We start from the raw sequence: 27,679 nt of genomic DNA, 5'->3' as shown, positions 1-27,679 counted from the left end.
CAAAAAACCTTAAAACTTTACTTTAGTTCCCCAAAAACAAATGATAGAAATTTTCCTTGGCTGGGGAAAAAAAAGTGTAATAACTTGGATAGTAACTGAGCATTCAGCTTTATGTAGTTGGTCTTTTAGGAATCTGAGAGTGTGTGAGGTTGTATCCCTCACTTAAAAATATTAGAGCTATGGGACTAGAAAGATGTCTCAGCAACTGGAGTGCTTGCTGCTCAGTCATGAGGCCAGAGCTCAGACACTGGCACCCACTTCAGGCAGCTCCAATGGAGCTGATACCATTTTCTGGATTCTTCAGGCACCTGCTCAGACAGGCAGGCATGTTCACATGCACGTGCGTGCACACACATTAATAAATCTTAAAAATAATTTTGAAATACCATAAGAAAGTAATAACCCTGTTTTATAGAAATGATTCCTGATATTGTATTTCATTTATAATACTTAAAAGCTACTCATAAATATTAGATTTGTTCTATAAAATACCAAAATTTAAACCAAATTTATCAAGAGATTATATAATAATTAAATCTCTATATTCTTATCTTAAATAAACTTTAGAATTTTGAAGATATGATAAATATGCTATTTAAATTAAAAGATTACTAATACAGTTATGTTTGTATTTTTTTACTTATAATCTGAATTTTGAGATTATTAGAGATCTGGTTACAAGATTGTAAACTTTTACTTGCTTTTTTTTTTCTCTCTAGGAAATTCTTCTCCTTGGTATTCGGAAAATTGTTGAAAGTGATTTTACTATGAGCCCTTCACAGTATCTAACCTTCCCTTTGCTACATACACCTAGTTTAAGCAATGGTGTCTCACCACAAAAGTCTCCTGGGATTCTTAACAGTAAAGCCTTAGGCTTATTGAGAAGAGCACGGCTTTCCCGAGGCAAGAAAGAGTCTGACAGAGAGAGTTTTCCCTCTCGGCTGCTGTCCTCTTGGCACATAGCCCCAATCCACCTACCATTGCTGGGGCAGAACTGCTGGCCACACCTGTCAGAAGGATTTAGTGTTTCTCTGTGGTTTAATGTAGAGTATGTCCATGAATCGGAGAGTGTTGCAGAAAGAGGAAAGAAGGTAAAGAAAAGAAACAAACCATCAGTTCTACAAGACAGCAGTTTTGAAGGATCAGGTATGATAGCAGGGGTCTGATCTGTACACTAAAACTCTTCAAATAGTCACTAGATATAGGGATACCCTGTCTCTACAACTGCTGCTGAAGTTATCAGTCCCATTATTATAATAGTGTGGACCCTGAGATTCTAGAAAAGGAATAAATAAAGCCCTATAACCACTTTTATTTCAAGTTCTTCTCATTCTGTGTCTTACCTCAGTGGCCCCTTCCTAGTTCCTATTCCTGAACATTTATATGCAATAGTTCTTCTCCAGATTTAGGACAGAATTCATCAATGATTGAAAAATTACTATTTGACTGTTTTGAAACTACATCTTGTTTTTGTTCTCTTCTTTCTTAGGCATGCAACAGTTTCTTAGGGTATACGGCAGGTAGAGAGAATAGTCTTAGAAACGAGTTGTGTTTTTTTTTTTATCTGTTGAAAATGATGGCTGATATTTATATAATCTAATGTTCCCTTTCTTTAAAATCTGAGCCTTTGGACATGCACTGTGTATTTTGGTACTTCTTAGCTTAGTTTAACATAAAGTCACATCATAGTAACAAATAGCTCATCATACATACTCAGGTAGTTCAAGATTTAAGTGGTAAGATGGCATTGGGAAGAATAACCAGCTCGAACCCAAAGCCTACAAACATTTCCATTAGCTGGAGACAGGGTTTCAGCATCACTTAGCACTCTTATTCAAAGGTTGCCCACCATTCTAAATACTGACCATTCAAACTCTACAACTTTTTTTTTTTGTTCTTGTTGTTTTGTTTTGTTTTGTTTTTCGAGACAGGGTTTCTCTGTGGCTTTGTGCCTATCCTGGAACTAGCTCTGTAGACCAGGCTGGTCTCGAACTCACAGAGATCCGCCTGCCTCTGCCTCCCGTGAGTGCTGGGATTAAAGGCGTGTGCCACCATCGCCCGGCCACTCTACAACTTTTTAAAAAAGAGTTTAATAAGATTATTATATCAGAGATCATACCTTTCTAACAAGGACCAAGTAAATTTTGGTAGTGCAAGGTGTGCTGCCTAGACCAGGGTCAGACATACTATTGTTGGGGACCAGCCTCGACAAAAATACCATTTGCCAGGGTAGGGGCATGAAGATTTAGAAATATTAGTAAAGAATATGAAGACACGTGTGAAAATAATAAAACAGAAAAGCATACAGTAGTACTGGGAGGAAGTTCCAGTGAATACTGAAATCGCCCATGTTTAATTTCCAATTGCTTAAAATACCCTAACCCCAAGAGGTAGGAGTAAGATAAAAACTGTTTTAATATGATACAAGGAAATAAACAGACCAGTTGAATGTTGTGGGGTACATTCATAGTTAAATATTTTGTTGTTAGGACAAAACAAGTCACACTCACACCCTAGACCAAACATTCTCTAGGCAAACCACTCCTTTTGTTGATCCTTAGACTTTTGTTTGAGGTAGAAATATATCTCTTCTCTATTCCTGAAATACAAGGTCTGGCTGTTAGCCACACCTGCTGACAATAACCTTGAGGAGAGCAGAACTCTCTGATCTGAATCTAGTTGGGACCTTGGTTTGAGGTAGAAATGCAATAACCTTGAAGGAACAGAGGTAAATTCCAACTCTCTGATGTTTGGTCAAGGTGGAAATAGGCTCACATTTTTGGACCTCCACATATTATAGTGGTCCAAACCAAAAAAGCAGAAGTTGGAGCAGAGTGTAGCTAATTACAGTCCTTCAGCAGCCATACCCAAAATTGACCTCAGTGATCATGCATTTTAAATCATTTAATAATTTTTTTTTACCCGCTGTGTTCTCTTGACCATAACATTTAACCTTTAGAATTACCCCAAATGTCTGAACCTGTTACAAAGAAACCAGCATGAATTGTATTCTTTTAAATTCACTTTCCACACAGTTTTTATGAACTATTTGATGGATGATTCTAATATTTTTTCTCACAGAAGGTGATAGACCAGAAGGTACAGAATCCATCAATCCTGGTGACAGACTCATAGAAGATGGCTGTATTCATTTGATTTCATTGGGATCCAAAGCATTGATGATCCAAGTGTGGGCTGATCCCCACAGTGGCACTTTTATCTTTCGGTATTGATTATCCTCAATTCTTAATAAATAGGTTATGTATTTAAATAATCTATGTAAAAAATTATTGAATAATATTTATACGAACAATCTTATTAAGTATATTTAGAAAAAAAGAAAAATTAGAAGAGCGATTATCATACAGCACATAGATTCTATCTGCCAACAGACAGAGACCCAAACATGGCAAATCAAGTGCTTATGGCATCCAGGAGAGTGACTAGAGTAGTCCAGTTGGCAATAGCAGCGTTATCAAACCAGGTGCCTAAGCATCCTGCAGAAATGACTGCAGAGATCATGCTGAAAACAGTCTTGCTGGCATTCCTGGTTGAGAGGTTTGCATGCAGATAGAGGATTCTCTTTGTAAATGAGCTTCCAGCTTCCTGTACTACTACAACCATTTTTATGCCATGCAATAAGGACAGTAACTTCTGTTGGAAAGTGTTTCTCCATTTAGCTGTTCTCGAGGGCACATTGTTTTCACTTGAACAGTTCATTCTCCTTTTGCCCTTAAGTGCACAATGTTTTTATTCTTGTGCTGTTTTCTTTTTCTCCTTTTACCCTATCACAGGACTAGGGGGCCAACCTGTCCCTGGACAAGATAACATTTTGAGACAAACATACTTGGGTTTGAAATGGGGTGTGGTATCTATCCTGCTTCTAGAGCCAGCTTCTCAGTCAGCTCAAACAGCACAGGGCAATTTACCAGTTTAAAGTATCTTTCTAAGAGTAAAAATTAGGCCAGTATGTTATTTAGATTTTGTTTTGTAGATATTATAAATGTTACCAGGTTTTTCCACATACATTTCTCCTTATTCTTTTAGTAATCCTGCAGAGTGAGTTAGCATCCAATATATTCTGGTATTTAGACATTTGTTACAGTATATATTAATTTCTTTGTTAATCAATTAATACATTATAATTTCTAAAATAGACAATATGTATGTAAGTATAAAATGATTTTACAAACTGATTTCTAGAAATAATCGCCCAAGTTATTAATATCAGCCATTGAGTCTAATCCATTTTAGTTCATAAATTGAGGAAGCAGATATGATGTAAAACAAAGACCTACTGACTTTCTCACTTTATTGTAAGATAGAAGTGTTCTTTTAATCTCACATATTGAGAATTACAGTTGCAGTGTATATATTAACTATTAAGATCAGAATTTTCATGTTTTTGACCTGTGATTTTTTTTCCTGCAGTATGTGCATAGATTCAAATGAAGACATGAAAACTGTTTCTCTAGCACAAGTTGAATCACAGGAGAACATTTTCTTTACAAGCAAATGGCAGCACTTGGTACTTACCTATCTTCAGCATCCTCAAGGGAAAAAGAATATCCACGGGGAAATCTCCATATGGGTCTCTGGACAGAGGTATTAAACATTCTCAGAAAATATTCTTCTCAGTTACATCTTTAGCTTTAGTCTTCATTCCTGAAACATTGCAGACTAGGTAAAATTTAATATGTACTAGAAGAAATTTATATCAAAATTGGATTTTTTTCTGTTATTACTTTAAAACATAGTAAATCTTCTTTCATAGAAAGAAATTTACTATGGTATATTTCCATAACAAATCCCATGTTGAAAGTTGTCCATGAATTCTGCTCTTGAGGATTCAGCCAGCATCAGACCGGAAATATTTGAGAATTACATCTATGATGAGCATGTGCAGTATTGCCTTCTGGTTATTTTCTAAGCAATAAAATATAACAACTATTTATAAGGCATTTATTTTAGGTGTAAGTAACTTAAAGATATATATATATATATATATATATATATATATATGAAATTATATGTAGGTTATATACAAATATGGCATTACCTATAAGGGATTTGAGCACTTTCAACTCTGGTATCTGTGGGATGCCTGGGACCAACCTCTGGTGACTGTCATGGATTACTATATTTAGGTATGAGGAGAAAGCCCAAACCCTGGGCAATAGATATTTATGAACAATATATACTAGGTAAGTAATTATAGGATATTTAGCATTCTCCCTCAAACCCACATATTACAAGGATGCATACATAAGGAATTCTTTAAATTAATTGAATAAGAAGGCTTATACCTAAATTAAATTGGGATTGAAGGAAATTAAAATGACTAGAAAAGAATATAAAGCATTATATCTGGTAATAGACTTAGATAGGTCCTAGAACTATGTAAGGTAATAGATTCGGGTACAATACTGCATGACTTTTACCACACAGACTTCACAGCCAAGTTAATAAACATTTTGTAGATGATCTTAATGTAAAAATTAACCCTGAATGAACTATGTCCTGGTTTGCTTTCTCTCTCAGGGAGAAAGGGATTTATTTGGAACAGATAACAGTCCATCATTAAGGAAAGTCAGGGCAGGAGTGCAAGGCAAAAACCCAGAGGCAGAAACTGAAGTAGAGAACACGGAGGAATGCTGTTTACTCCCATGCTAGCCTCTGGCTTGCTCAGTTACCTTTCATAATAGCAGAGGAACTACCTGCCTCAGGATATCACATCCCACAGTGTAGGTCCTCCATCAATCAACAATCAAGAAATGTCCCACATACATGCCCACAGTATGTCTGATAGAGGCAATTCCTCAATTGAGATTCCTCCTTCCTGGGTGACTATGCCAAGCTGACAAAACTAACCAGCATAAATTATAAGGTTCCTTGGATTTCAAAGAATTAAGTGAAGTAGCATGTAGAAAGATGCAGAATTTAAAACTAGTTTATCAACGGAGAGCATTGAAGTGATGGAAAGAGGCTCAGTTGAATCGTGAGAAAAAGTGGGTAGACAAGGTGGGAAAGCTTGGCAGGTGTGAGTGCCAAGCTGATAAATATAGTTTTATTTTTTTTATAGAAGTCTGTTATGTGTTATATGCTTGTTATATTGCAGGCCTTTTGCTAGGAGCTTTATCTACATTATCTCCTTATCTTCTCAAAAATTATTCAAAATAGATTAGATCATAGAAGTCACATATATCCTTAGTACAAATTAAGGTGTTTATCAAGGAATTACTGCGTATCAGGCTTGGCACTGCTGTAGGAGGCTGCAAGCACTGGTTATTCAGAGCCATCAACTTTCAATCACTGAGGCGGACAGGGAAGAAGGACTTAGTAAATGGCTTTGGGATAACCCATCATATCTGCTACAGGAAGTTAAACCTGAGTTCAATATTGTTGGCTCATTGAAGAAAATACATAAAAACACATAACTGAAGCTGATATCCATCTTCCAAATAGTGTTCACACCTGTATAACCCTGAATGGCAACTATAGCCACTTAGTAAATATCTTTTCAGAAACCCAATGTTTTGGGTTGGAACTATTAGAGTTGGAGATGGGCCCCTTACTTCTTAGACACCCTCCTCATTTCTTGAGCTAGTAACAAGAGCCACTATTGTACTAAGTCTTTGCGCTGTACCTCATTTTATCCTCCCCACTACACTAGGAAGTAAGTATATTATTGACTCTATTTGACATGCTCAGATGAGACCAGAGCTGTGCCACATGGAAGGAGTATAGGTAAAACTTGAAGCAAGGCTCAGAGCCTAGATGGGGGTCATGCTGTAAATCCTATACTGTGCTCCTCCTCCAGCTTTTTTTCCTTGGGATATCTGGTGAGTATGGAGACCATACACTAGTTACCAGGCACTTTTGGAGTAAAAAATAAGATTGTCATGAATAGTTACGAAGTTAGTGTGTAGTCTTTCGAGTCACGCATTGCCCTCTCTTTCCTTTCCAACATTGAGGAAATTTCCTTTCCAGTTGGTAGAAGTTAATTTCATTGTTAACATATCAATGAACAAATGACGGATCAATAATACTATTTTGTTGATTTAAATTTGGTTCTTTGTTATTTTAGAAACGACATAGTTTAATGTCTACAAAGAATGCATTTCAAGAGGCCATTTTAATAATACGTAACAAACCAAACATCGTGACTCACACCTGTAATTCCAGCACTGTAGAAGTTGAGGCAGGAGGGTTGCTGTGAGTTCAAGGCCAGCCTAGGCTACATAGTGAGTTCCTGACTAGCCTAGACTACAGAGGGAGACTACCTTAGAGAAATGAACAAAGATAAAAAAACCCACATAATGACAAACCCACATAATGACAGTGGAAAATAACTTCTTAGCATCAAAGACACACAAATGCAGTAGAACTATATGGCACAGATACACTTCATATTTACTGTGTTTGTTTTATGTTCATCTTGCAGTAGGTTTTCTTGCACACCTAAGTAAATCATAATGTCACTAGGTGGCAGTAGTGTTTTAATTATTAGCCCATTTATTGACCCACAAATGAGACAGTTATAGATTGTCTCATTTCTTTTTTATTACCATATATTAATTATACATTATTTAATTGTTTATATTAATTAATTGTACATGTTAATAATTGCTAATATATTACAAATTACTTATGTATACCTATACTAATAATTGCTTTAATTAATTTTATGTACATATTTTCCTATTTGGGCTGGTGAGCTGATTCGGCAGGATAAGGTACTTGCCACCAAGCCTAACAACCTGAGTTTGATTCCTGAACCTCAATTGAGAGAATCAACTCTTACAAATATCTCTGTGCACCTTAGTGTGCATATGCGCGCGCACACACACACACACACACATATATACACATTCATAAATATAATTTTAAAATTAAAAGATATTACTATTAATATAGTTGCATTTATTTACTAAATATGGATCAGATACTAAGGTTTTAAAATAAATGTATAAAAAGTTTAATTTCTGAAGGTAAGTTAGCGGTGTAGGCTAAGTCTCTGTTTTCCAGATTTTAGGTTTTGCCTTAACATGGCACCCTCATTACCTTACTTTGGAGTTTAGAGATTTCCTGAAATACAGGTGGACTTGCACTTGGCCGTTTCTCTAGGCAATGAAGTCCTCTCAGTCTTTGTGTTTCTGTGAGAAAGCCTTACTTTTACCTTTTCTGGCTGTTTTCGGTAAGAATTCCTGACAAACATTTAAAGCAAAAGAGGAGACCAAACAAAATTTCTGTAATCCTTAGCATTAGAAATCAAATACAAAATTGTTGGCATTTCAGAGGTTAGATACAGTGATTCCAACACCTCATGGAGGATATGAAATCTTAGGAATTACTGCCATGACAAGAGAGTTTTTGACAAATTAAGGGAAGATGATTACTTTGTTTCTGTGAATAGGACGGCACACGTGTAGGCGTCATGTGACAAAGACAGTTGATAGCAAATGTGTGTTTTCTTTCTCTGGCCAACATGTAGGATCCCTAGGCATTGCCTGCAGCCTGTGGACCACCAGCACCTCTGACCAAGAGACAGAAGGCTACCCTACCCTCTTTTCCCTCCCATTGCCAGGAATACATTTCAGGACCTAGAAAAGTTCAGAAATGTCTCCTCATTAAGCATTCATGGCATTTCCAAAAATCATTAACTTAATTTTTTTTAATGTAGGAAGACTGATGTCATCTTGGATTTTGTGCTTCCAAGAAAAACAAGCTTATCATCAGACAGCAATAAAACATTTTGTATGATTGGTCATTGCTTAACATCCCAAGATGAATTTCTGCAATTAGCTGGAAAATGGGACCTTGGAAACTTGCTCCTCTTCAATGGTATATTTTCCCATGAAATATTTCCAAACTTTTCTTTAAATTACCATGTGCTACATAAATTAACCCTACAGCAATCCTGTTCTTTCCTCATTGTCTAATGTTTAATAAGTACTGTATTTCCAAAATTCTGAGATTCACTTTCAGGATATTTTTATTTTATAGCTGAACATTTTCTAACAATGATGTGGAGATGATGTAGCTTCTAACCTCATCTCATAAATTTTTTATTTTATTTTTCTATGGTGAGTAAATGATATTTTATTAATTCTTTGAGGGTTTCATACATGATATTTTTCGTTTAGATGTCATCTAGCTGTGTAGCCCTAAATTTGAGATTCTCCTACCAGGGTCTTCTGAGTGCTGGGATTACAGGCATACACCGCAATACTTTTTGTTGTTGTTTTGTTTTTGTTTTATTTTTGTAAACACAAACTACAGACATTTGTGAAGGGAGAATCTCAGCTAAGGAGTTGCTTCCATACAACTAGCCTGTTTAAATCTGTTTGGCTTTGTCTTGATTCATGATTAATGTAAAAGGGTCCAGTTTACTGTAGGCTCTGCCACCCCTGGGCAGTTATGCCTGGGTTGTTTAAGAAAGGTGACTGACTATTACAAACAATGCTGCTATGAACATCGTAGAGCATATACTTTTGTTGTATGATAGGGCCTCTCTTGGGTATATTCCCAAGAGTGGTATTGCTGGGTCCAGGAGTAAGTTGATCCCGAATTTCCTGAGAAACCGCCACACTGCTTTCCAAAGTGGTTGCACAAGTTTGCATTCCCACCAGCAATGGATGAGTGTACCCCTTTCTCCACAACCTCTCCAGCAAAGCTGGCCTGGGTCTGAAAAAGCCTGGGATAAAACCGGACTCTCTGAACATAGTGGACATTGAGGACTACTGAGAACTCAAGAACAATGGCAATGGGTTTCTGATCCTACTGCACGTACTGGCTTTGTAAGAGTCTAAGCAGTTTGGATGCTCAACTTACTAGACCTGGATGGAGGTGGGGGTTCCTTGGACTTCCCACAGGGCAGGGAACCCTGATTGCTCTTCGGGCTGAGGAGGGAGGGGGACTTGATTGGGGGAAGGGGAGGGAAATGGGAGGCGGTGACGGGGAAGAGATGGAAATCTTTAATAAATAAATAAATAAATAAATAAATAAATAAAGAAAGAAAGAAAGAAAGAAAGAAAGAAAGAAAGAAAGAAAGAAAGAAAGGTGACTGAGCAAGCCATGACAAGCAAGCCAGTAAGCAGCGTTCCTGTGTGGTCCCTTTTGCAGTTTCTGCTTCCAAGTTCCTTGATTGAGTTCCTTCCCTGACTTCCCTTAATGATAGAACATGATGATGTAGAATCATCTCTTAAATTTAATCAACATTACTTTGTAGTCTTGGGAAGTGCAAAGTCATAACTAGTAAACCTAGAATGGTTGTCTCTTATTTATGACTTTTAAAGATTTACTATTTTCTGTATGGGTATTTTGCCTTCTTATGTGACTGTGTACTACATATGCTCCAGGTTCTCACAGAGATCAGAAGACAGGCGTGTAGCTGGAGCCACGAAAGGTTGTAAACTGACATTCTTTGCAAAAGTCATGGCTCTTAACTTCTGAGCCACCTCTCCAGCTCCTATTTCATTCATAATATTGTATATTCTATCCAAATAGCAAATTTATGTAAGAACACTGAAAAACATTTAAAAACTATTAAACATGGCACATAAAAGCATCAATTCAAATATCATTTTAAAATGAAATATACCAAGAAATAGTTTTCATCAAAAAATTTCAAGTTTTTATTTAACAAGGCAAAACAAACCCAAGCTTGGTTAAATTACAGTTTACTGTCTTAAGGAACAAATAGGAATTTTACCAAAGCGTCCCAGTTTATATGCATCCATGCCTCTTGAACGTAGTTGACATAGGTTAATTTATCCTTACACTGATTTGGAAATTGATCCTTTATGAGTTTTGTAAGATATAGTGGACAGCTGAAAGAATCCAGCAGACAGGCATACTCATGCTCCTACCTCATTTTCTTGCTATATATAAAAAATCCTACTTGAAGTGTTTCAAATAACTAGCTTTGTTTTTCTGCTATCCAGGGGCTAAAATTGGATCTCAAGAGGCCTTTTACCTGTATGCTTGTGGACCCAACTACACATCCATAATGCCATGTAAATATGGGAAGCCAGTGATTGACTACTCCAAATACATTAATAAAGAAATTTTAAGATGTGAACAAATCAGAGACCTCTTTATGACCAAGAAAGATGTGGATATTGGTTTCTTAATTGTAAGTTTTAGTTTTATAAAGTTTTACATTGTAGCAGGTTTGTGTGGGTATGTTCATTGGCATTTAGTTTTATAAACTTTTATATTATAGGTTTGTGTAGGTATGTTCATTGGCATTTGTAATTAGCATTGAGTTAGATTCATAAAGTTTTCCATTTTGTTCTTTTCTTAGAATGTGGAGTTTTTTCCTAAAAATATTGTGAAACACTTTAATCTCTTGTTAAACTTGTTTCATCATATATATATCTTATATATATGATGAAACAAGTTATATACACACACACACACATACACACATTCATTTACTTGGAATTATATTTATATAGCAATTCTATTAGTTTATTTTATATTTTATACCTAATAATCTTTCAAGAAAAATGTTTATGATATATTGAAAATTTACCACTTTTAGCCTGACATACTCTCTTTTTTTGAAAAAAAAAAACCAAACATTCCATTCTTTTTCATACTTAGAAATAAATACAATGACTCACTTATAATATTAGTTGTAATTGCATGTTTTGGGGGACCAGGAAATGGTTCAGTGAGTAAAGAGGCATATTGTGCAAGTCTGGTGACCTGGGCTGGAGCCCTGGAACCCATGTAAAGGTAGAAGGAAAACCATATGCATGTTGTAACATGTACATGTGCACAGACACAAAATAAAAAATAATTGCATATATTCAGGGCTTAGATAACTACCCTTTAATGTAAGTCTAAAGTGGGAATTTTGCCTTCAAAGTAGTGCTAATTTTTCTCTATTGCTTTTTCACATTCTTTTATTTTGCCTTACTATTACATAGTTCAGGAGCTACTGGTGGGGATTTTTGTTAATAGCACCAGTCAGCTATAGTTGGCTTAATCTGTATATAGATAAGATATGTGCTATGCTTAATGAGACTACTTAAACTTCTGTGACTTCTTGTAAGTGACCAAAGCTCAGGATCCTCTCTGAGAAGTTTGACATGGACCTGTGCTGGCTGAACTACTATCTCTAAGGAGAAATATTGAAATTTTGACTTAATTTTGTTTACTTATGCTGACAGTGTGAAAATTAGTTCTAACTGAAAAAAACTATTCAGAGACACTTTTTTTTAAATTAAAAATAGCTTCTTCTCTCATATAGTATATATATTCCATCTACATTTTCTCCTCCATCTACTCCTCCTCGCCACCTTCTACCTCCCTTCTTACCCAGATCCACTGCCTCTCTGTTTCCTCTTCTGAAAAGAGTAGCCTATAAGAGACAATAGCCAGACAGGATAAAACAAGATACAATAATACAAGGTGAACGCCCTCATATGGAGGCTGGACAAGGCAATCCAACAGGAGGAAAAAAGTCTGAGGAACAGGCAAAGAGTCAGAGATTGACTGCTTCCTCTCTTAGGTCCCACAAGAACACCAAGCTAACAGCCATAATATATATGCAGGGCACATGGTACAGACCCATGTAGGCCCTGTGCTTGCTGTTTCTGTCTCTGTGAGCCAACGTGAGCCCGCTTAGTTGATTTGGTGGGCCATGTTCTCGTGGCATCCTCCATCTCCTCTAACTCCTACAGCCTTTCTTCTCCCTAGATACTTTTAACTAAGAAGGCAATCTATGAGCAAATCCAAAACAAAAACTTGGGGTAAGTTAACCCAGAGTTCTCACGTTTCTAAGAGCTAAAAGTAAGCCGAATGTAACAGAAGACTTAGTTCTCCTGTATTAAATATGTAAGGTCTTATCTATGTGAGTTTGATTATAGAACTAATAAAACATTCTCTGAATAATGAGAAGATTTAGTTGTAATTCGTGTTTTATATTTTAATCTCATATTTATTCTGAATGTATCAAAGCTAAAATCCTTAGCTATACTTCATGTTATTGGTCACAGCTTGATTAGCTTGTCATTTCTGTTGTAGGAAGAAGCTAAGCTTCCCTGTCCATCTTTGTTTAGTATGGTAACTCTCTTTTTAACAATTAAAATTAGTTAAGCATCTTTTTATGTTGAAATACTTATTTACTAGTTGATAGCTTACATATTAAAATTTGTTTTGTCACTAAAGGAAAATGTTTGTGTTTTAGGAAAGTCTTTCAGTTGTTTATACAGCTTACTGTCCTGCTCAGTACACCATCTATGAGCCCGTGATCCGACTCAAGGGTCAAGTGAAAACTCAGCTCTCCCAGAGACCCTTCAGCTCAAAGGAAGCCCAGAGCATCTTGCTAGAACCTTCTCAACTCAAAAGCCTGCAGCCTACGGAATGTAAAACTATCCAGGGCATTCTGCATGAGATTGGTGGGGCTGGTGTATTTGTTTTTCTCTTTGCTAGGGTAAGAATCTTAATTATAGCTTTCTCAGAAAGAAGCCCCTCTCTTTTATTGATAAATTGAAGGGCTTCTTGTAGAATATCAAAACAGCTGTACTCCACTATGTAAAACTTTAAGACAAAAAATTAATCACATGTTACTGATGATAGCATGATTTCTGCCAAGAATGAGTAATGATTCATTTTAATTCATAAAGATTTTAGAAGTTTTTTATTATCTACAATTATAGTTGGAACAAGTAAATGTTAAATATATGTGATTTAAAATTGTCTTTGGAAAAAAACATATATGCTATTCTAATAATGTGAAAGGTTTTTTTGTAAAAATGATTTTTCACTATGTGTATGTGTTTATGTATGTGTATTGACACATATGTGTAGATGCTAATAGAGGCCAGAGAAGAGCATTGGAGTCCCAGGAGCTGTAGGTACATGCAGTCGTGAGTCACCTGATATGGGTGCTAGGAACCAAACTCAGGTCCTCTGGAAAAGCAGGAAGGTCTTTGAACTGTTGAGCCATCTTTGTAGCCCCAAAGCATGTTTTCTTCTTTTTCAAGATGAAAAAGATAAAGAGAAAAACTTTGATTCCATTTTAGAATAAACCATTTATTTATCTTTTCTCTTTAGCTACTTATAGGCAGGAAGAATATTTTTCCTGATAATGAGCAGTTCATAATTTCATTCTTTCTATTTTTAGAATTGCTGGAAAGCACAATGTGGGCACAAATAACCTCATTTTTATAACATAATTTCTACTTCCTCACATTTGTGTTCCTGTTTAATTAAAGCAACTTTGATCTTCCTTTATCCTTAGAATGTCATTTTATCCCTAAGTGTAACTTCTAAAACATCATCGGATTTTCTCAGCATGTGCATATCTAGCTTGATTCCTTTAATAGGGCCACTTGATCTGCAGTAACATATATCAGCATTTGTTGTTGTTAGAGTTTGTTTGGTTTTTAAATCTTGCTAGTCTTACCTACCTTAGTGTGTATCCTTGACTTGCCTTGCTCACACTGCTTTTCTCCTATCTAGTATCTAGTTGAATAGATTTTCCATTAATATTTCAAAAGTAAAACTTTCATTTAACCCCTAATCAATATTTTGTGATCTCTTTTTACATTATAATTTCAAAATGTGTGTGTCCTTGGTTTTTCTTGTTTTATCCAGATGGTAAATATAATTGGATCCTAAAAAAGATTTAATTTATATTTACATACATTTATGATCTTGCTAGTAGACTTTTAGAGTTTTTCACATTTAAAATTTAGAAATTGTGTCCAGTATCCTTCTGCTTCCTATAAAGATAAAATGTATTTTCTGTGAAAGTCTTACATGCGCAGCCTTTCTTTCAGCCTAATTTTCTGCCTAACAGGAACATGTACCTTCTTTATGCATTCCAGTGTAGGCCTGTGCCCTTCTAGATGTGCCCTGTGCTCATTCCCCCTTATCCCTGTTTTCTAGGCAGAGTTTGGCTTTCTCTTCAGGGTAGCTTCTCAGGATAACCTTCCTTAAGCCAGCAGGGGAATCAGAAGTGGGTACTGTGTAAGATCCTAATATATATGCAGTTGAAATCTAAGTCCTGTTTTTTTACTTTTATCATGATAGTCATGCCTGGTTCTTTTTTGTATGTTTGTTTGTTTTGGATTCTGTTTTGTTTTGTTTTTTGAGACAGATTTTCTTCATGTAGCTCTGGCTGTCCTGGAACTCACTCTGTAGACCAGGCTGGCGTTGAACTCAAAGAGATCTGCCTGCCTCTGCCTCCCAAGGGCTGGGATTAAAGGTGTGCACCACCAGCACTGGGCTTTTTTGTTTTTGTTTTTATTTTTGAGACATGGTTTCTCATGCCTGGTTCTTAAACGTCTGAGGTATCAGAGACATTAATTGAACTGTAGTGCTAGGCACAATATGTGGCTTTTATTTTTTCCCTTGGCTTTATGTTAGACAAGAGCTCTCATGGGTACATTGCATCCTTTGCTTCTTTATGGCCCTCCCCCTAGCAATCATTTTTAGCCTGTTTCATGATTGACCATGGAAACTCAAGTTCTGTGATCCTGCTTCAGATTACTAAGTATAAGATGCAACTGATCTTTATGTCAGTGTTACCTTTGTTCATTTTAGTATTTTGAGAGATGAAAAAGAATGAGATTTATGATTTTTTCAGTTTTACTTATTTACAATTCTTAGTTATAGTGTAAGCATTAAAAATAGCTTGACATTATTATAGATAATCACACACATTAAATTTTTACTATTAACAGATCAAGAGAAAAGCATCGACTTTTTGTTTTCAGGTTGTTGAACTCAGTGGCTGTGAAGAAACTCAAGCATTAGCACTGCGGGTTATATTATCTTTAATTAAGTATAGCCAGCAGAGAGCACATGAGCTGGAAAACTGCAATGGACTTTCTATGATTCATCAAGTGTTGGTCAAGCAGAAATGTATTGTTGGCTTTCACGTTTTGAAGGTATGACCTCACAAAATTTGTTCTTGCTGTTTTTATACAGTGACACTCACCGTTCGTCAAAATCTCCCATAAGCATTTTATGTTGCTAGTAAATGAAGGAAAGTCACTAATATTTATGTACTGAAACCAAGGTACTCTTCTGATTCTTTCCAGATTACTTATATTTTTCTTTTTTTCTAAAGACTTTTGGAAAGGAAAATAAACTATAAGAAGTTGAGCTCTAAATAGACCACAAGTGTACTCCAAGCCTACCCCTGTGTTCTGTGGGCTAATGTAGTTGTTAATCTCACTCCCACGGGTCCATTTCTCCAGAGATGCACTACTGCATTCAGGCCATGTTAGGGTTTGTTGTTGTTATTTGTCGTGTTTGAGGGCTTATGATATGTATGTACTTGATATGTATGTACTTGTTAGTGTGTGCACATACATGAACGCACAAACAGGTGCGTGTGCATGTTCACGGAGGGCAGAGGTTAATGTCAGGTGTCTTTCTCTAGCTCTCTGCCTTTATTTTTTGAGGCAGGACTCTCACAATGAATCTGAAGTTCATCAGTTCAGCTTGGCTAAATCCCCTGGTCTCTGCCCTGCCTTAGTGCTGCTCCCGGTGGGCATGGCTCTAACTCTCACAAGAGTTGTTGAAGTCAAGTACTCATGCTTGTGAGGCAAATGCTTTATCAATTGAGCCATTTTTCCAGCTCTGGCGTTTAGTTTTTGTCATATAGTATTTTATTTGTTATTTGAAAATTTCATGCATGTACATAATGTATTTTGATCTTATCTTCTCCCCACTTCTTACCTCCAACTCTCCTGGGCCCCTTCCCAATAAGACCTTCTCCCAACTTCATATCCTCTTACTCTTTTCTTCTCCTTCTTCATATTTTCTTTTATTGAAAATAGACTCTTTTCTCATATAATATATCCTGATTATAGTCCCCTCTCTCTACTCCTCCTAGTTCTTTCCCATCTCCCCTCCCTTCCAGATTCTCCCTTTCTGTCTCATAAGAAAAGAACATTTCTAAGATGACAACCAAACATGACAAAATAAAATGTAATGAGATGAAACAAAAACTATCATATCATAGTTGGACATGGCAACCCAACAGTAGGAAGACTCCCAAGAGCAGACACAGAGTCTGAGATCCTCTTGTTCTCACAGTCAAAAGTCCCATAAAAATACTAAACTAAAAGTATAATACACACACACACACACACACACACACACACACACACACACACACACACACACACAGAGGACCTGGTGCACACCCTTGTAAGCATCTGTGCTTACTGCTTCACTGAGCTCTGTGAGCACTCATATGCACCTTGCTTAGAATCAAATAAGCCAGATTCAGAGAGCCTTGTTCTTTGGGTTTCTCCATTTTCTCTGGCTCTTAAACTCTTTCAGCTTACTCTTCCTTTGAATTCCCTGACCTCTGAGAAGAGGGATTTGATGATGAAGACCTCCAATTTAGACTCTGTCTGACTGTGGGGCTCTGCATCTCTTCCCATCTGCTGAGATATATTGTCCTGGCTGTTGTTGGTTATGTTTTCACACTGGTGTCTTGGCATCTGGGTTTGGGGATGGTGCTGATTTCTTGTTTTTTCTTTGTTGGGTGTTGTTCCTTGATTTCTGTTCCTCTCTGGATTTTCTGAGAGTTTGATAGCTGTGTGCTTCCTGTTTTCCTGGCCCATTCAACTAGTGTGTTCATGAGGAATACCTGCTGGTATTGGAGGCTGGAATGCTGTAATGAATTGGAGGAAGGGAAGTTAGAAGGGGTGGTCTATGGGAATCCACAGGAGATGTATGTTGGGGGTGGGGGCTGTAGCTCTAGAGGTGAAACTGGGGAACTGGGTCTGGGGTAACAAGAGAGGGGAAAAGGTCTGCAAGCAGCTTACCTTGGTTTCTGACAAGTATGGCCTCTCATCTTTTGCTCTTTAAAAAAACCTCTAACCTAGTGGATCCAATTAGTACTACCTGTATGCACATGGGTGTGAGGTCATCTACTGAAGGCTGGGCAACTTACCAACACACACACACCCTGAAGAAAATCACATTCTTTCCTCAGCAGCCATCAATTGCCAAAAGCTCCTCAACTAGGTGGTGGTGCTGGTGGCGGTGGTGGCTCTTGAGCCCCTACCTTATCCATGCTGGACTTTTGAATGGCTTGATTTTGTGCAGCCTGCTGTGAGTTTCTATGTGTCAAAGCCTTGTCATTTCCAGAAGATAGCACTTCCAGTGCTCCTCCCCCATTCTCCAGCTCTTACATTCTTTGATGCTCCCTGATTCTTGGAAGCAGGGAGGTGGATAGAGATATCCTACTCAGGGCTGAACAGTCATATTCATTTGTTCTTATCACTTTGACTAGTTATAAAGATTGAAAGCAAAGGAAATCTTTGGATATAAACATAAGTACTTAGAAGACAGTTTGATAACATGACCATTTAACATAACAACAATTGTATCTTCCCCCTATGCCCTATAAACTCCTGAGCCCTGGACTTTTGAACAGATTTGTAGTACAGGTATAAATTTTCCTCCTGTTAATAAGCTTGCCCTCTTGTGGTCTCTAAGGCAGTTGCACTCAGGCACCCCCTCCCGCCCCCCCACATACATAGAACACACTAAATAAAAAAAAATTAAAAATCCTTAAAATCCAATGGTGAAATTTACTACCTATGTGAGCCTTAGCTTCCTCAATCATTTATATCATTTGTATCTCATGAGGTTATCGGGAGGATTAAGCAGTCTAAAATATGTAAATTTACACTGGAACTTGAATTCAGAGCAACAAGAATAAATCAAGGGCTGGGGTTTAGCTCCATGATAGAGTGCTTGTCTGTAATGTACAAATCCCAGGGCCCATCCCTACTACTGCAAGAAAAGGAAGACTAAAAATGAGTTGTAGGTGGTTTACCCTGTGTTGAAAATCAGATAATCATAACTGTTTGAAAATTCATGATTTGTCACCAAGTTGAATTGTTTTATAAAATAGATATTTGGAGAAATGTTTAATTCTTTACTCGTTTTCCTTTAAGTTTGATGCTATGACTGCTGATATTTCTAGTGAGTTATTTGGTTATCCAGTTATTACTGTATATGACATCAATGCTAATTTTATATAGGCCCTTCTTGAAGGCTGCTGTGGTGAAGAAGTTATCCACATCAGTGAGCACGGAGAGTTCAAACTGGATGTCGAGTCTCATGCTATAATCCAAGATGTTAAGCTGTTGCAGGAACTGTTGCTCGACTGGAAGATATGGAACAAGGCAGAGGCATGTGATGTGTACTTTTATTTCATCTGTGTATTGTGGTAAAGTACATATAGCATTCAGTTTGCTTATCCCAGTTATTTTAAGTTTGTTGTTCAGAAGCATTACTTGTATGCAAATGTTGTACAGCCATCACCAGTATTTATCCTCATAGTTTTTTTATATTATAAAAACAAAACTATACCCCTCAAACCTCTTTGCCTCTCCCCCTTCGTGCTCACAACTGCCACGGTATTTGTGGGTCTTTGATACTAACTACTCTTAAGTACCTCATATAAATGGAATCATTAATTTGTTTTTATTTGTATTTGTTTTTTTGAGGTTAGATTAGTATAATGCCCTCAGAATTCATACAGAATTCTTGTTCTTCTAAGGTTGAGGAATACTTCAGTGTGAGTGTATGCTATGGTGTCCTGGACCTCTCAGATTTTTAAAGCGCATGAAGTTGGAAGGAGGGGTGAGGTGTGTCTGAAAGGAATTGAGGGAGGAGTGTGAATAAGATCAAAATACATTGAATGTATGAAATTATTAAAGAATTAACAAAAATATTTAAAAAACAATCACTATTTTGGAGAAGAGAATGGTTTTGCTGCTTCAATGTAATTATAAATGTATACATTTATAAACTTATAAATATATAAATTATAATGTTAATTATAAATATAAATCTGGAGGCTTGTTCACTGTGTGGAGTTTCAAACTGCCTGAGGTAATGATAATCTAAAAGGAATAAATTTTAAGACGTGCATGCCCCAACCCCAACACATTTAATCTTTAATATAGAGTATGCACAGTGTTAAGTAGTTATGTTTCGGATCTTCTAAGAGGCCCTCGGCATGTTTTCCATAACTGTGCTAATTGGTGCATGTTTATTTTCTCAGCAAGGTGTGTGGGAGACTCTGCTAGCAGCTCTGGAAGTCCTCATCCGGGCAGAGCACCAGCAGCAGCAGTTTAATATTAAGCAGTTGCTGAACGCCCACGTAGTTCATCACTTCCTACTGACTTGTCAGGTTTTACAGGTACTTTTCATGTATCTGCCGAGATATCTCCTGCAGTTGCTTCTGTTTACTAACCCACTGCTGTGCACATCAAGATGTCACAGGCCTGCCAATGGGGATTTTTTCTGTCTTTTGTCTTACTACTCTGCAAGCCTGTTTTCTTTCAGCTCTTGCTTCCTGATCATCTTGTCTAACTCAAACTACAAAAGAACAACTACTAAATTTCTATGTTTCTTTGTGTTGGAATATAATAATTTTGTGGTTCCTGAACATCAACATTTAGTGATCCCTAACTCATTATATAGCCTTTAAATATCAACTCACACATATGTATGTACACTTTTAATAGATACAATTTATTGTATTTATCAAATTTTTATATGTTAACTAGCAACATGGTAATATATCCAAAATATTATGTTAAAGGTGACACTAGCTTATGTTTCTATATCTGTGCTGTGATCTGCCTTTACAAATGTCCTTTTCTCTTCTTGGTTGGTATATTGAGCTATTTCCCAAGGTTTTGTTTTTGTTTTTAATGTTTGAAACATCCATTGGTCTTGTCAAGTGAGATAAGCCCAGATAAGGTGGGATCTATGGGATTTTTATTATTACTTCAGGAGACTAGTGCTTTTGCTTTTATAGCCTGACGCCTTCACAGTATAGTTGGGTTAAAATTCAGATACGCTGACATGTGTGATCTGATGACATGCCAGCCTCTTAGGCCACTAAACCCCTGGTATTCTCCCCCCCCCCCATCTAGCCACAAATGAGAGGTTCTTCCTTTGGCACATGATTTCTTTGTGTGTGCTGGATGTTGTTGATCCTGTTCTTGCTCCTGGAAAGAAGCCTGCCCTGATTTTTTTTCATCTTAATTGGCCCCTTCTGCTTTATATATTTGTTCCCACTATACATATATGGTATTTTATGTTGTTCATGATATTGCAGTTTATTTCCTTTCTAAAATCTTCTGAAAATCAGACATGGAATTTTTGTTGTTGCTGCTGTTGACCATACTCTGACTTCTGTATCAGGCACACATAGGCACTAAATGAATACTTACTTTGAAAAGCATCATATGTACCTTTCTTGGCTCCTGTTATACATCAGGTTATTCTCTTCGAAAATATAACACTTTGGTTTCTTAGCTTGCTGAATATTTTATGTATCATTTATGCTTCTATTTTCCTCTAAATTTGTTTATCTATTTTAAAATTTATTGCCAATTTACAGTAACTTTGTATGACCATGTGATAGTCAACCTTTTCAATTTATTTTCTCTCCCATAATTCTTCTCCAAATGCTTTTAAAACTCAGGTAGTAATTTCTTTTTCTGAAAGGTCTTTTTTTTTTCACCCTTCATTCAGAAAGTCTATTTACCACATTTTATTAAACATGAATCTTGTGTAAAGTATGTAAAGAAATGAACTTGATCTTTGCATTTACAATATCTCAGTGCTTTTGTGACATTTTGGAAGGAGTAATGAATTTTCAGTACAATGAATATGAGGCAATTACATTAGTTCCTGAGTATTGGGTACAGGCCCTGAACTAAGGTGATAAAGTATCAAGAGTATAAAGTAGCAAGTATGAAGGAGATTAAAAAGATATCACTTCTAAGGCTAATTCTGTTTTAATAGAGTTGTCAGGAGTCTATATATTATGTTATATTATTACACACACACATATGAAAACACTAAAAACTGTGAAACTTAGAATGGTAGTATCAAAAAAGTGACCAAGCCAGGTGGTGGTGGCGCACGTCTTTAGTCCCAGCACTGGAGGCAGAGGCAGGCAGATCTCTGTGAGTTCAAGGCCAGCCTGGTCTACAGAGCTAGTTCCAGGACAGGCTCCAAAGCGACAGAGAAACCCTGCTTCAAAAAACCAAAAAAAAAAAAAAGTGACCAAGTTTTATTTTTCATACATACCCTATATCTGGGCTTTGAGCAGTGCACTCGGTGGCAGTGGCTGTGAACCCATGACAGGGTTGACAGGGTAGCACTCCCAGGTAAGCAGCCTAGCTAGGATATAATGAAGGCTGAGATTTTTTTGCCTTGGGAAGTAGTCATTCTCTGAGGTAAAGACAGGAGATAGGAGCTAAAGAAAGAGTAACCAAAGAGAAGAACCTGGAAGGTCAGGAGAGTGGAAGCTGAGGTGAGCAAGGGACAAAGAGATAGCACAAGGGGACACGTGATGGAGAAAGCTCACTGATGATGCAAGCAGGAGGGCTGGGAAGGTGAAAGAGGCGTGGATTAAAAGACAGACAGATGACTGTAGCAGAAATGCGCTGAGTTGGAAGTGAGGAGGTATAACTTCTTGTTTTCATTGGACAGTTGAGAAACCTTAACAGATTTGGTTCTTGAATCTGAGCTAGTTGGATGACTAAATTATCTCAGAATTAAACAACTCCCTTTTTAGTATTTTGATTCAGCAGTACATCAGGATAAATGGAATGGAGGGATAACTTTGTATTGTATTTGGACATAGGGAGACAGAGACAAGGCAGTTTTATATTCTGTACCCTTAACCAGGAGGTTAATTACCAGCCTCTGGGAAGATGGAGTTAAAGACAGAAACAAGTTATGTCAGCCTCTGTTCTATAATCTATGCAGTCAATGGTACAGAACAAAGATGCTGGGGGCCTGAGTTTATGTTATAGTTGAACCAAGTCTTTGTTTCTTTGAGTGGTTCAGGCTAGTCAAATAGCCACTTTAAACCTATATTCTGTAAGTGAAAGATAAAACCACTATAAATATTTGTGAGAAAGTTGGCGCACGGTATAGGACTGTAACTAGTTTGTTCTATTGCAAGAGGTTCTTCCATATCTAATAACCGTAGTGGAGTCATAGTACTAAGAGTAATGCTGGTATTAAAAGAAGTAAGCTTTATGCATGAAAAATTCCATTTGTAACATTTCTTTTTTGGGGATTATAGATGACTCATCTATAAAGTCTATCTAGATATCCCCCAATCCAAAATCCTGAAATCTAAAGCTCTTCTTCCAGCTTTTTGAATTACAAGAAGGTTACCCTGCTTACAGCTTAGTGTCTGAGGCAATGTTCTAAGAGATTCTATTATTTAATTCTTAAAATGATCTTATTTACTAGCATTACCTTAGTCATATGGACAAAGACATCATGGCAATGTTAATGTAAGTGTAGGGCCACATTGCACACTTGGACACTTTAGCTTTAGAGTCCATGCTGGTGAGTTCGCCAGTGTAACTTGACTCTCTTAATTAAATTAAGAGGGCTAGAATTAAATTGCCATCACTTTTAATGAATTCTTAATGGCAAGATTACTTGAATTGAGAAGTAGTGCCTCAATTTAATAGTAACTATGGTCATACTAGAGTAGTAAACCAATGAAATTCTATCTTAAAAACAGTATTAGTGAGATGATTCAGTGGGTAGGGTGCTGGCCATGTAGGCCTGGTGACCTGAATTTGATCCCCAGAACCCACGTAAAGATAGAAGGAGAGAATTATCCACAAAGTTGTTTCTCACCTCTACATGTGCACCACTCCCCCTACACTAATAATGATGACAATTATAGTGATTTTTAAAAGACCATCTTGCTTAAATAAAAAATAGTATTTGACAATTTTCTAAGTATAAAAAAGTGTTTGACTTTTATTTTTTTCAGGAACACAGAGAAGGACAGCTTACATCCATGCCCCGAGAGGTTTGTAGATCGTTTGTGAAAATCATTGCTGAAGTCCTTGGATCTCCTCCAGATTTGGAATTATTGACAATTATTTTCAATTTCCTGTTAGCTGTACACCCTCCTACTAATACTTACGTTTGTCACAACCCCACAAACTTTTACTTCTCTTTGCACATAGGTGAGTATGGTCTTTGTTGGGTCTGACTGTTTCCGTTCTCTTTTTCCTGCTGACCCACATTTATTTTGATATTCACTGAATGGTTTCTCTGTGCTGGAAATGACCCTAATTGTATCTTGGGGATAGAAAACAGTGAGTTACAGGATAAACCAAATTGGTTTCTGCCTCCAGGGAGTTTGAATACCAAGAAGAGGGAAGAGGCATGTTTTCAGAAAAGAACAATTAATAGTAGGTAACCTAGCCAGCTTCTTTAAAACTACAGAGATAAAGTTTCATAAGAAAGTAAGTGAGGGTAAAACTATGAGAGAGCTAGGTAGTAAATCAAAAGTGGAAGTCTGGTTGTACAAAAATCATTTAAAGAAATGTAATAAATAAAATGAATGCTCATTAATACGACTTTAAATGAATTCATAAAACATCACTTTATGTTAGGTTAGCACAGTTAGTGAGAAAAGTACTGCACAAGATTCTAGAATCAGGATATTCAAAGATTAGTAAAATGTTTTCTTTCTTAAGAGGCTTACGTCTGGTAGAGGGGTAAAGAAGTGAACTTAGAGTTATGCTAGGCTTGTGGACAGCACAGAGATCTGGAAGCCACTGTTTATGTGGATGTATGTGGTTTTTGTTTGTTAGAGCAGGGACTAGGGGGACTGGGGGATATTCCTGAAGGAGAAGGTGTTTGGTTTTTGTTTAGAGTCTAATAGAAATGAGGAAGGAGGAATGGCATTCTAGGCAAGACTGACAAGGAACCTAGAGACTGGTGTTGCTAAAAGTAAGAGACAAATTATGCTGGTTGGTTTTATGTCAACTGACATGAATTAGAGTCATCAGAGAGGAAGGAACCTCAATTGAGAAAATGTTTCCATAAGATCCCACCGTAGCCAGCAGCAGGGTGATTTAGCAGAAGATCCTGCTTTAGGCTTTTGGGTCATTTTCTTAAATTCGTGATTGATGGGGGAGGGCTCAGCCCATTGTGGGTGGTACCATCCCTGGGTTGGTGGCCCTGGGTTCTATAAGAAAGCAGGCTGAGCAATCTACATACGACAAGACAGTAAGCAGCACGCCTCCATCGTCTCTGCATTAGCTTCTGCTTCCAGGTTCCTGTCCTGCTTGAGTTCCGGTCCTGACTTCCTTCGGTAATGAACAGCAGTATGGAAATATAAGCTAGATAAACCCTTTCCTCCCCAAGTTGCTTTGGTCATGGTGTTTCATTACAACAATAGTAGTCCTAACTGGGAGACACAATTAGAGAGGCCTGGTAGACATCGAGGTTCTTAAAAACAAGAAGCTTGAGCTTTATCTAAGGTATTAAAGCAACAGGAAACCTCTATGGTGTGTTAAGTCATGCTGGTATTTGTCAGAATTCTGGTACTCTGAAGATCTTAGGATAGATAAGACATTTACCAATTATGACTTAGAAAGCTATAATACTAATCCAGTGGGGAGATGATTGAATGGATTGAGAGAATTTAGTGACTGACTTGACATGGGTGAAGGATAACAGGTGTACAGGTAATTCCAACTCTCCACAGGGGATGAGTGGGAAATTCTCCATAGTACCCAGAGAACAAACAAAAGATGTGAATAAGAGCAGAAAGATAAGGTAGTTGTGTGTTTATGGTGCATTTAAAAAGCCAGGGTGGAAAATTTCAAAGTCTGAAGCTAAAAAGGATGATTAAACTGAGAGTATTACTTAGGATTCATATCATACACCGAAGGAGATTCATAAAAATAAAAGACAAGGGTTGGAGAGATGGCTTAGTGGCTAAGAAGACTTGCTGCTCTTCCAGACGACCTAAGTTCAGTTTCTAGAACCCACTACTGCCTATAACACTAGCTCCAGGGGATCTGATACCTTCTTCTGAAATTTGGAAGCACCAGATAAACATGTGGCAGGCACACATACATACACATAAATTCAAATAAAAATAAGTCAAATATATAGGCATACGATACAGCCCTTATTTACGGAATAAGTAAACAGTCTATTTGGAGAGATCACAATTATACATGAAAGGGTAATGGTAAAATGTGAAACCTCAGAAGTAATTGTTAATACACTTGGAGTTCAGAGAATATAGAAGTTAATGTAGACTATGTAGTCAACAGCCACAGAATCCATAGTGAGAAATTGTAGAATGAATCTTTACAAACTACATTTGACGGCATGAATCAGGCCTTATTTGTTTTTATTTGGACTTTTTTTGACAAAACTCACATTTAATGACTTATGTTTAGAGGTTATTTTTATTTTATCCTATTTTAAATTTTCCTGTCTCAAAACCAATTCCAGATGGCAAGATCTTTCAAGAGAAAGTACAGTCAATCATGTACCTGCGGCATTCTAGCAGTGGAGGGCAATCTTTTCCCAGCCCTGGATTTCTGGTAATAAGCCCATCTGCCTTTACTGCATCACCGTCTGAAGGTAATAATAGCAAAGATTAAACTGTAGATTATTTTTTACCTCAGTTATGACTATTCAAGAACAGTCAGTATGTGCATGTTGTAGCAGTATATGCTATAACCCAATATCCAGCCAAAGTATGTTTAATGAATTTAGTTTTATTTGGCAAAACTGATTGGACTTAGTACATTTTGTGTAAACACACACACACACACACACACACACACACACACACACGACATGGGAGTGAATGGGGAATATGGGAGAAGGGATCTAGAAGGAGTTGCAGGGGTTGGGGTGAGATTTAGGCAAAATAAAATTTAAAAAAAAAACCTTTTCCAACCTCTGGTATCAGTACTTTACACTCAGTCTAACAACATACCTAGTGCAGGTCTCTGGAGGACCCCAAAACAGATGAGGTTCATGTTGTCTTACCATTGCATTATATGTGCTCTTACCATAATCATTTGTATTTCATTAAGCTTCTGATTTGCTTTCCAATTTTTCTCAAATATATTGATGGTCTTGTTCTCTCTTTGCCAGATAGCTAGCTCACTTGTTAGGTTCACTGTCCCCTCTGTTATGTGGAGGCCCAAAAATGTGCACCTATTTCCACCTTTTCTGATGGTCAGAGAATTTGGAGGTTACTCAAGATTGATGACAACAATTGAAACTATATATCCTGATTCAGGATGTGGTTACTTGGTTCTTTTGACATTAAGATGGCCCATACAGATAGACCCACCGCACCCTGACAGATGATCAGGATATGCAAGCATACTTTTGAAGCATACCTTCTTTTGTAATACTAGGTTACCTGGGGAGTCACTGCTTTCAGGACACAGCCTAAACAACAGAATGCTAATCACTTGATGTCTCAAAGCGTTGAAGCAATTAACTGTTCACATTGTCCTTTGTATCATGTTAAAGAAGTCTTTTGTTGCCTTCTTCCCCCTTTTGTATTGGGGTATAAAAGCATATGAAAAATTAAACACAGTCGATTTCAGTATTCACTGGAACTTCCTCTCGGTACTGTCTCATGTTTTCTGTTTTATTGTTTTATTCATCCTCTTTACAATTTTTCTAATCTCCATGCCCCTACCTTGGCAAGAGTTATTTTTGTCAAGGCTGATCTCCTAAAAATGGCACCCAGTGTGGGTTGTTCTCCAACACCGTTAGTATCTCTCTTCAATATGACCTGATTATGACGGCTTCCAAGCACTTCTAGAACTCTAGTGCTCTACACCATTCT

General features: G+C 37.1%; 1 protein-coding gene across 6 annotated transcripts in view; it reads left to right on the top strand.

The window, feature by feature from the left end:
• The window catches only part of Lyst (lysosomal trafficking regulator), a 152,838-nt gene that overhangs the window by 51,532 nt on the left and 73,627 nt on the right, over positions 1-27,679 (top strand). For 5 of the 6 annotated variants that reach the window (XM_075970201.1, XM_075970200.1, XM_075970202.1 and 2 more), the window contains 11 exons: positions 720-1,146; positions 3,082-3,226; positions 4,432-4,605; positions 8,684-8,844; positions 10,947-11,137; positions 13,202-13,447; positions 15,738-15,911; positions 19,035-19,184; positions 20,063-20,200; positions 23,825-24,023; positions 26,317-26,448. In XM_075970201.1, coding sequence (XP_075826316.1) covers positions 720-1,146; positions 3,082-3,226; positions 4,432-4,605; positions 8,684-8,844; positions 10,947-11,137; positions 13,202-13,447; positions 15,738-15,911; positions 19,035-19,184; positions 20,063-20,200; positions 23,825-24,023; positions 26,317-26,448 — 2,137 coding nt within the window. The remainder of the gene's footprint in view (positions 1-719; positions 1,147-3,081; positions 3,227-4,431; positions 4,606-8,683; positions 8,845-10,946; positions 11,138-13,201; positions 13,448-15,737; positions 15,912-19,034; positions 19,185-20,062; positions 20,201-23,824; positions 24,024-26,316; positions 26,449-27,679) is intronic. The other variant, XM_075970199.1, reaches the window with a different exon arrangement.

Source organism: Microtus pennsylvanicus, chromosome 4 (genome assembly GCF_037038515.1).
Source record: "Microtus pennsylvanicus isolate mMicPen1 chromosome 4, mMicPen1.hap1, whole genome shotgun sequence".
NCBI lineage: Eukaryota > Metazoa > Chordata > Mammalia > Rodentia > Cricetidae > Microtus > Microtus pennsylvanicus.
This window is presented reverse-complemented; position numbering and strand designations above follow the sequence as displayed.